Source organism: Rhinoderma darwinii, chromosome 2, assembly GCF_050947455.1.
Source record: "Rhinoderma darwinii isolate aRhiDar2 chromosome 2, aRhiDar2.hap1, whole genome shotgun sequence".
In the NCBI taxonomy this organism is placed as follows: Eukaryota; Metazoa; Chordata; class Amphibia; order Anura; family Rhinodermatidae; genus Rhinoderma; species Rhinoderma darwinii.
In genome coordinates this window covers 7,894,082-7,904,252 of record NC_134688.1, presented here as the reverse complement: position 1 = coordinate 7,904,252, position 10,171 = coordinate 7,894,082, and the positions used below count along the sequence as shown (strand labels likewise).

Genomic DNA, 10,171 nt, shown 5'->3' with positions numbered 1-10,171 from the left:
GAGGGAGTCATGGTGCATGTATAGGGGGGGACTCTTCTTACTGATGATGAGGGAGTCATGGTGCATGTATAGGGGGGACTCTGCTTACCGCTGATGAGGGAGTCATGGTGCATGTATAGGGGGGACTCTTCTTACCGCTGATGAGGGAGTCATGGTGCATGTATAGTGGGGACTCTTCTTACTGATGATGAGGGAGTCATGGTGCATGTATAGGGGGACTCTTCTTACCGCTGATGAGGGAGTCATGGTGCATGTATAGGGGGACTCTTCTTACTGATGATGAGGGAGTCATGGTGCATGTATAGGGGGACTCTTCTTACCGCTGATGAGGGAGTCATGGTGCATGTATAGGGGGACTCTTCTTACCGCTGATGAGGTTGCTGACTTGGGACACTAATAGACCGGATTTTTGTCAGCAGTTGACGAGTGTCGATATCTTCATTACGATCCTCAGAGCTCAGAGGTTTTGACTCCTCGTTCTGATTGGACGTTCCTTCCACTGGTTCTGCGCTCGACAGACTCCGGTACAACTTCTGGTTAAAATACTTCTGAATATCATCAAGTTCACCAAGATTCCTCCTGTAAACAGATGAACATTCCTGCTTCATTACAACGAATTTAGATTTAAGCAAATAAAACCTTAGGCCACCGGGCATAATACGGGCGCTTTTTTGCACCAATATCAGATGGACACAACACCGGACCCCCCGCCGTTCATCAGAACTGGAGCTAGAAGCCTATGGTGGTGCTCTAAAGCTCATTGAGGCCTAAAAAATTCTCACAACTGGGGGGTTTGTTACAAGAGTATCCAATCTAGACAATTTTCTGTGAACTAAATACATCAGAAGTATAAATGTCTCTGCTGCCCTGATAGTTTGTTACAATGTATCGGTGCAGGTAACACTGCAGACGGTTAGCTCACTGGGGATTGGTTAGTCTAGTGATGTCCCATTGGCAGCCCCCATGTGCCTGATAATTGTCAAGAGAAAGAGCCGCCCCCCTGGATCTTTAATCCTCACCTGAGTGCAGACAGTAGAGCGGCGCGGGAGGACTGGGACAGCGCCTCCGTGTGTTCTGCGCTCCAAGTATTCTGTTCCGCCTGCTGGACTGACTCTTGGAACCGACGTATCTTCTCCATATGTTCATCATGTCGTATGGAGGGGAATAAATCCTCCCTACAACAGAATAAAAGTCATAAACATGGGTCTCAATACACCGAAGCCGTATGGCAAGGGACGCGGCTATTTTTCTAGATTCATTTACAACTTCTATCCTGAGATATGACTTAGTGAAGTTACAGGCCCGAAGCCCGAGGCTGCACTACTGAGATTCTGAGGACATGTCGGATTTGTGTCAGGTGCAGTGTGGTCATCGAGACCTTGCGTGGATCCGCATCACTGTCCGCAACATCATCTACATCCTACCTGTCTTAAATAACGGCACGTGATGAGAAATACGGCGTCCTTATACATAACATACATTTTACCTACATATATAAAACATTATTTTTTGCTTTACATTGAATATTGGCAGTGATGGGTTCATATATGTGGATCCACACAAGCTCTAGTGCCACCTATAGGTGACTTTCCTGTAAGTCAATGTTCGACCTGTTATAGATCCTTGAAACATGACTTGAGTTAATAGCCAAACCAGGGACAATAACCTGTGGACAGCACGGTTTTGACATCATTGCTCCTCATCAGTACAGAGTAGGGTCCTGGTTGGCTGAATGAGAGGCCTGCGTAATAGCTCTTGGAAAATAGTGATTCTCCTTATGGAGATACAGCTGGTAGGTAGCTGGCACATATCCTCCCCCCTGTTTGGTTAGGAAGGGTGATAACACGAAGAACAAGGTCCTGTGTACCCTTGGAAGGCTGTACAGGGGGAGAGATGGCAGTAACAGGCTGTGATCTTTCTGCTCTCACTTGCAGCTCTACCTCCCCTACACAGACACAGAACCGGGAAATAAAACTTTTCATCCTGTTCTCCGACTTAAAACAAGCGCTGCGCCCGAATATTGCACCTAGAGATTTGGTACCGTGTAAAAGCGAAGATTCTGGGCTTTAATAGGATACCAAGATCCGAGCTTTATCCCTCATACTTTAAATGGCAAGAAGTTTTTAAAGTCCTATTATTAAAGGGTTAAAGCGGATCCATATGTGAACCGGGTCTGAGTGTTCCTCTTAGACCGTATGTGTATATTGTTAAATGACGGAGTATTTCACAAAGGGAAAAATGGAAACGCAGCCATAACAAAATACCCCACGTGATACTATATATATATATATATATATATATAGGATAGACCGGCAGCCTTACCTTTTACTGGCTTCAGAGTGCACGTCGGGGACATCTGCCGTGTGGGGAAGAGGGTAAGTGGTGAACGAACCAAGGAAAGCAGGGCAAGGGTGAAAGAGAGAAGACGGATGTGGCCGGACCTGAAAATAAATAATTATAATATATATATATAAAGCCGTGCAGATGCTGAACTATTCCAGGGGTTTTCACTTTTGTAACACAGAGTTCCAAATCTCCTGCTACCGATGGAAGACCCTGGAGAACCCCTTTAAAACAGATATCACGCACCTCCGGTCCTCTTGGTGCGGCCTCATTCCTCACCTGTTTCTCCTCCTTCAGGTGCATGATGTTTTCCAGCGGGGTAATAGACACTTTGATTTGACCCTGGCACTGACCGGTGAAGTCCCCAATATTGTACCAGCCGCACACGGACTGAAAGCCGGAAAGTAAAGGCGCGAGATCCACGGAGGCAAAACCCAGGACTCGTTCCACATCTGCAAAAAAACATCAGGAGTCACGTTTAGAACCGTATGGGCTTCAAAAGCTTGCTGGAACAAAGTGCAAGGAGCTGGAGTTTGCAGTATCAAAGTGGGGTAGAGCGGGAAGAGGGGGGATATTCTCGACCAGGTGCCGGATATCGGTTTCACTGGCACCTCAGAGCAAATGCGGGACATTGGTTAGCAGAGCGCTTATTGTAATCAGATAAAGGGGGAGGGGGATAGGTGCCCAAACACACGGCAGTTAGCGGAATTCACCAATTTCCACTCCCCCCTACGGTAGGCCTTGGGGAAAGAAGGATCGGGCATGTTCGATTTCAAGGAGAATATCTGTCGGTCGAATTTGACCAGCTATTGTAAGTGTATGGGCAGCTTTACCAGTCAAGTGACGGTTTCAGCCCTAGACGCTTACATTTTGCATGGTCTGAGTACCATCTCCTTGTGCTCTACTCAAATTGGTTTATTTGCGCTCCAATAGGTTAGCTTTAAAGAAGCACTCCAGCAATTATTTTTTTGCCTCTATAGTGCAGTATATGCTATTATTAAAGAATAATGTAGAGGCTCTTGCGTATGCCTTGTATATAACGGATTTAAAGAGTCATTTATGGGTTGTTCGCCATCTTGGTTCCCCTAATGCAGCCTACATTTCCCATGATGCTTTTGACTTTGTAGAGTAAGAGGGGGAGGAGTTTCATATCACTGAACTTGCTCTGTGTCCTAAGTGCAGCAAGTGATAGATCAGGGACATAGAACTTCTGTACCTTCACACTGCAGAGTCAGTGTATTCCTATGTGATGCAGCTTCAGTCTGTCTCCTCTGCCTCCTGCTAGTGATGGGGTGCAGCAGTTCTATAGTTTATCACTGAACTATTACTAGCAGGAGGCAGAGGAGACCAACTGAAGCTGCATCACATAGGATGCACTGAGACTCTGCAGTGTGAGGACAGGAGTTCTCACTGACCTATCACAAGCAGAACGCAGAGGAAACAGACTGAAGCTGCATCACATAGGGATACACTGAGGCTCTGCAGTGTTAGGGTACAGCAGTTCTATGGTTTCTCACTGAACACTGCAGAGCCTCAGTGTATCCCTATGTGATGCAGCTTCAGCCTGTTTCCTCTGCATTCTGCTTGTGATAGATCCGTGAGAACTGCTGTCCTCACACTGCCGAGTCTAAGTGCATCCTATGTGATGCAGCTTCAGTCGGTCTCCGCTGCCTCAGACTAGTGATAGTTCACTGACAAACTGTAGAACTGCTATACCCTAACACTGCAGAGCCTGTGTATCCCTATGTGATGCAGCTTCAGATTCAGGGAAGCAAGGAGGGTGGAACTGAGTGGGGGAGGGGGTCTCAGAGCTGCGAGGAGGGATTTGATATATGAAGATGTAATCTTGTAGTTCACAGCAAGTCATCTACACAGGGGAGAGTGACCTCCAGTCTACACATCAGAGCATGGTCTATTCTGGTGGTCAGACTGAGATCACATGATGCAGCTGCCCATAATGAAAGGGTTCATAGATGTAACCGAGCTGGGAAGAAACAAATGACACCAATAGAATAATGCTGGGGAGTTAGCATTATGTGCAAAAAATATATGCCGGAGGGCTTCTTTAACTGGAACAGTCATTATTTTCTAGATTTGTGACTGCATTTTACCCAATATAGTTTTCCTAGGGAGAATAGGATTATGGTGTAATAAGATCTTACTCTTCATCACCGAGCTACTCACCAGCTTTGTGCCACACCTTGAACACCAAGGTTTGCTGAGGGTCCAGGAGAAGTTCTTTGCTCAATCTACAGGCACAAAGAATAAACACTTTGTCTACGTCATCAGCGGCAGCGAGTACAAATACCAACACGGGATGCTAGAAATGGCCACATAAGGGCTGATCTTACAATCCATGAGGCTGCCCCACCATTAATGAGATATAGTTTAATTATTTTTAGCATTGGTTCAATGGAGCGTCAGGCTAATCGATGGCAATTACCTGCAAAAAAATTCCCTTTGAAATCAATGGAGCTGAAAATCCTACTCTAAGCTATGAACAAGAATGTTCCCATTCACTGACAACAAGCAGAGATCTTGAAAATACTAAAGAATGGACACACAAAGAATATTAGACATTTGCAGAACTTTTCATGGCGTAATGGTTAAAGGGGTTCTCTGCTTTGGACTATCCCTACTTGTTAGAAGGGTCCCTTGACAATAAGCTGATCACATAGCGTTCCCCTGCTCGGACCCCCAGCGATCTGCTTTGATCTGCGGAGAAACTTGGCAGTAAATGTTCAGTTTTCCTGCAGCGCCACCACAGGAGAAATGAAGTATTACACAGTGTCCATTAATATCAATGTGTTGTCTGTGTAATACAGAACAGGACGGGTCCTCTAGAGACGCTCTAGGTAACCGCTCTCCAATCTGACCAAGAGATGAGGGTCCTGAACATAGGACCCCCCTCTATTATCTCAGGATTCCCCAATAGGGTGTATGACAATGGGATTTCTAAACTGGACAACCCCCTTTAAGATTCACTTCAATAAAATTGGAATCCCCCTTTGAACCAGGGACATACCTTCCTTGGTGCTGGAAGTTCCAGGTTGGGGAGTCCGTGCTGTCTACTATTGGGGTAGTTACAGGGGTTGTAGCACCAGCAACAGGGAATGACACGCAACAACTGGGAGCGGAGACGTCTCTCTCGGTCAGCGGACTGCCTGGAATGAAATGACGATCAGTACAGATTTCATCTCACTTTGCCGGATTACACGTCGTTCCTATTCTTTATAAAGGTCATTCATTTCTTTATGGCCAGGTACCTTTTAGGCTGAGATGCATTGCCCGTTCCACCACTATATTCACAGTGAACGTCTTCTCCACATCAATGGCCGCCGGCTCGCTGACGGGAGTCTCTGAGGACTTATCATTTTGCTCTTTCTTGTTAGATTGAATGTGATCGTCTTGTTTCCGGTCAGAATAATCCTCGGAGACCTCCTGCGCCTCATAATCCTCCGTGAGACTCTCTTCTTCTGGAGAACTTGGGCATCTGGCACTTTGTGACGGGTGATATGCGGAGCTCAAGCATAGGTGAACCCTCACTGCTGCCCCCCACAGGTTGGGCACGTTGTGCTTAAAGAGGGGATACACTCCTGAAACATTAGGAGAAAGAATTAGCGATCTACTGCAACCCGGTTCATTCATCTGAACAATACCAATTGCCCTAAGTCACTAGATGGGAGACAGATATTGGTTCTACCCGGACACCCAATGGGCCCGTGTTTGAGTAGTCACAAAAAAAGTGCACCGAAAACACTGATGTTAGAAGCCTCCTTCAATGTCCTTTTCTGTTGGTCCCTAGTCCCCCATAGAATTGCTCTCTCAGTCCCCAATTACTCACCTCATTGCTTCAAGGGGGTTTCTGCCCTCACAGTCTATTGCCCTCCACAAAGTAGAATGCCCCCATACACAGTATAACTGCCCCCATGCTGTACAATGCCCAGATAGCTGCCCCCACACACAACTTACGGTCCCCTGCTCTACCATTGGATTCAATTGTATCTGCGTCCTGAAGATGCAGATACAGTTTATACCGGGAAAAATAATCGAAAAAAAATAAATAAAAAAATGCGCAAGGCGATGTAGATTAATTTCGGTTTAGTTTTTTTAGATGAATTGCCCAGCCCTAGGTCCCATGTTCCCCGTTTGAACGCAGCGGTGCACACGGATACGCACTGCCGCTCCATTTATTCTCTATGTTACTGATGAAGATAGCCGAGTGCAGCGCCCACTTATCTCCTTCAAACCCGTAAAAAATGAATGGTGTGATGAATTATTTTCGTGGGTCGACTAATTAAAAGGGTAACTAAAAACTTTCAACTTGTCACGATCGCTAAAACGAAGCGGCAGAAGCGATGGGGTGAGTGCTGCGTCGCTTAGTTTCTGATCGGCTTTTCTCGGAAAGTCGAGCGAGCGGCGTACGGGCTTAAAAGAAAGTCTGCGGGTCTGTACTCCACTCGCTCAGCTTTCCGAAGAAACGGAAACAAAGCAGAACAGAACTCAGCCGAGCGTTTCTGCCGCTTCGTTTGAGCGATCGGTGGGGATCTCTATGCTCGGACCCCCACCGATCAAAACATTTAACATGTATATATATATATATTTTTTTTAAAGTTTAGTTACCCTTTAATAATTTTGCCGCATTTTGCAATGTCTGAGAGGCAGAAAAACAAATCTATGTCTGCTCTGAGCAGTTATGCATTTGCCAAAAAAAACACAGACACATACATTGACCTACCACTGACTGAGAGGGTCCGTGAAGTGTTTTCGGCCAGGGCTGTAAGCTCTACATACGCACATCCAAGAAGACGGTCGGTGTCTTGAGGTCTCGGCCCGCCGGTGTCTTTACCGTAGGAGCGCCAGATTTGAATTTCCAGCTTCTCTTCCCTTAGATACCACACGAGAGGCTGACGCTTCGTCATCTCCACAGTCCTGGTTTGCTCAAACACAACAGCCGCCCGCTGGCCGTCTTGGGATAAGGTTGGCCTCTCTAACGGAGAGCAGACGGCTTCTTTATCGTACAGCCTGTACCTCACATAGCAGTAGGTCTTCTTGTGGAGGTGCTGGCGGCCGGCCATCAGGAGGCAGTGCGCAGGAAGCCAGATCTTGGGGATAGTGACGGAGAGATTGACTAATTCGTCGCCAGCCTGGTCACGGTCCTCACCTTCATCCTCAGTCCATCCCAGACCTCCAGCAACTTCCAGGACACGCTCTCTGTCTGAATGATGAGCAAAACTAACTGAAAGCTCTAGGCCCCCCACAACATTGTCCAAGATTCCTCCCGTACCAGGAGGCGTCGACTGCTCCGAAACCATCACTGGGAACCAGCCGGAGATTCCTAGAAGACACATAAAAGGTTAGGGGGTCATTGGTCAGATAGCAGAGGCGTTACAAGATACCGGCACTCCTTCCGGGTTCCATTCTAGATCCAACACCTTTATGGTTGTGGATCCAGAACACGGAAACACTGAAGTCTCAACTCGCAATAATATTCAGCCACGAGTTACCTGATCTCTTGGTGAGCAGGTGTCTGGTGGGGATTCTCACCGCTCCCAGATGATGGTCACGGGCCGGCTGAATTCTGCTCGCACTGGCTGTAGACAAAACTTCATTAAGATTTTCTTGTCCAATAAGATTATTTGTAATATAAAAACGGTGTTGTGGCAACTGAATAATGGAAACAGAGGTGAGCGAAACAGGCAAATGTTCAGGTCGCTCCAAAAAAAGGGGCTGATGCACTTCAATTATATATATATATATGCAGTCTATAAGGCCTTGTTCACACAGCGTGTATTTGACGCATTATTGACGTGTTTTACACACAAAAAACGCACGCGTTAAGCTTCCCATTGACATTAATGGGAAACCGTGTTGTAATGCATAAGACCCTTTTTTTACGCTCGCATGTATCAAAAAATACATTGTGTAAAAAAAAGAAGCGTCAGGTCAATCCTTGGCGCATAAAACGCGCCTAATTCCAATGTGAGTCCTAATTACGCGCCAAAACCGCCTGTACTTTAAAAAAAACACTTTGTAAAAACGCTAGCGTTTTTCACGCATTTACAGGTCGTTTTTTTTTTTTAGCGCTGCGTGAACAAGGCCTAATCATTTGGAGCCCAGCTGCAGTGTACAGCATGGAGGCAGAGGCTAACAACTCTTGCACACGACCGAGTTCAGGCCGTGGAAAAATGATCCGAGTGTCAGCTGGATTTCCCGGCCCGATCGCGGTCCAGGTGAACGGGACTCCTGGCATCAGACATTTTATGATGCTGGGAGTCCCTGCCTCCCTGCAGAACTGCTGTACTCTATCATATTGTTCAGTACACAACAGCAGTTCCGTGAGGAGGCAGGGACTCCCAGCATCATAAAATGTCTGATGCCAGGAGTCCCGTTCACCTGGACCGCGGTCGGGCCCGAACTCGGTCGTGTGCAAGAGGTGTAAGGGTCATTGGTCATAGCTGTGCATCAAGAGGGGACACAGCAACGGCCTAACCATCTGATGAGGCATGACGAGGATTTCAGAGTCTCCCGTTATAGCTGTGCCTTAATGGAACGGACCTAAAAATCAGCCAACGGTGATCAAAATAAACGGCCAGAGATAGTCACTTAGGTATTTTTATGGCCTTATTTGTAAATGTGCATTATGGACTCTTGACTCTTACCAGGTGTCACGCTCTGGTGATGGATGGAGAACACAATCTCAGAGGAGTGCAGGATTTCGGCCAGGCTGCAGGCTTCTCCGCTGCTCCTCTGGGTCACCAGATTACAAGGGAACTCCGAGTGGTGATCAAACTCCGGGCAGAAACTGCGGGCAATTATGCGAGTGTTGCGAACCTCAATTTCCGGCAAGAAAGATGGACGAATAACAATGAAAGCGTTCACCCCGACATCTGCGCTGTACTGAAACGAAGGGTCCTGCTGTGCCAGCACTCTGATAGAAAGTAACAAAACATACAGCAGATATTAGAACAGAAGCCGTTGGTGTCTGGTGTGATGTAGATCATGGTGTGAGGAATACCTGGCAGCGGCCTGCAGACCGGACCCCCGGTGGATCTGCACGGATATAGAGGCCATGCGAGCAGCCGGCACCCCCGCTGGGTTTCTGATGGAACGTCTATAAGTCACATTCACGTTCAGTAAACCTGGGAACAAGGCAATGTTACGTGTGGTTCGCCGGCTTTCCATTACATACCTGCTGGTGCAGTGACAAGGTGTGCTGGTTACCTGAGGATGGTGGACGAGCGTCTACAGGGGTCTCGCCTATAGGAGTAAGTGGCAGGCAGAACGCCTGAATTCCCAATTCCTCTCGATGGTGCATGGTCACCATGGCACACAGGCGGGACAGTGGGAGAAGCGCTTTGGCCACTATCTGGTCCCGGACATTGGGGTAATAATACCTGGAAGAGAATTTAGAGGTACAACAACTCTTTAGAGCACATTAGCGACTACAGGTGGTCAGCGCAATTACAGGAGTAGTCAACGGATGTTGCCTTGAATTCGAAACAGTACCTGATCGTCTCATCTTGACTGTATGGACTGTCAGCACAACCATTTGGGGGACAGGATGACCGCCTACTCCACTACGCAGCGCAGACCGGAATGATTATCTACCATTCTCCACTGATTTTAATTTTTATTATTATATGGGAGGCCCCAGAACGACTCCTGTCAGGGGACTACACTGTCACTTTAAGGCTGAATGCAGACGTTGCGTAAATTTAATGCGAAAAATCTGCATCAAAACCGCAGGTATACGCACGTAATTCTGCATTTGATGCTTTATTAGGTGCGGTTTTTACATTTTGATGCGGAAATAGGTGCGATTTTA

At 47.0% G+C, this 10,171-nt stretch overlaps 1 protein-coding gene across 1 annotated transcript in view; it reads right to left on the bottom strand.

Annotated features, from left to right (window-relative positions):
- Window positions 1-334: 334 nt before the first annotated feature.
- Window positions 335-10,171, bottom strand: part of C2CD3 (C2 domain containing 3 centriole elongation regulator) — a 32,408-nt gene continuing 22,571 nt past the window's right edge. The window contains 13 exon segments of the mRNA XM_075850011.1: window positions 335-409; window positions 411-579; window positions 1,020-1,175; window positions 2,323-2,441; window positions 2,590-2,795; window positions 4,528-4,592; window positions 5,369-5,507; window positions 5,610-5,939; window positions 7,082-7,681; window positions 7,851-7,937; window positions 9,006-9,274; window positions 9,362-9,485; window positions 9,568-9,740. Coding sequence (XP_075706126.1) covers window positions 335-409; window positions 411-579; window positions 1,020-1,175; window positions 2,323-2,441; window positions 2,590-2,795; window positions 4,528-4,592; window positions 5,369-5,507; window positions 5,610-5,939; window positions 7,082-7,681; window positions 7,851-7,937; window positions 9,006-9,274; window positions 9,362-9,485; window positions 9,568-9,740 — 2,512 coding nt within the window.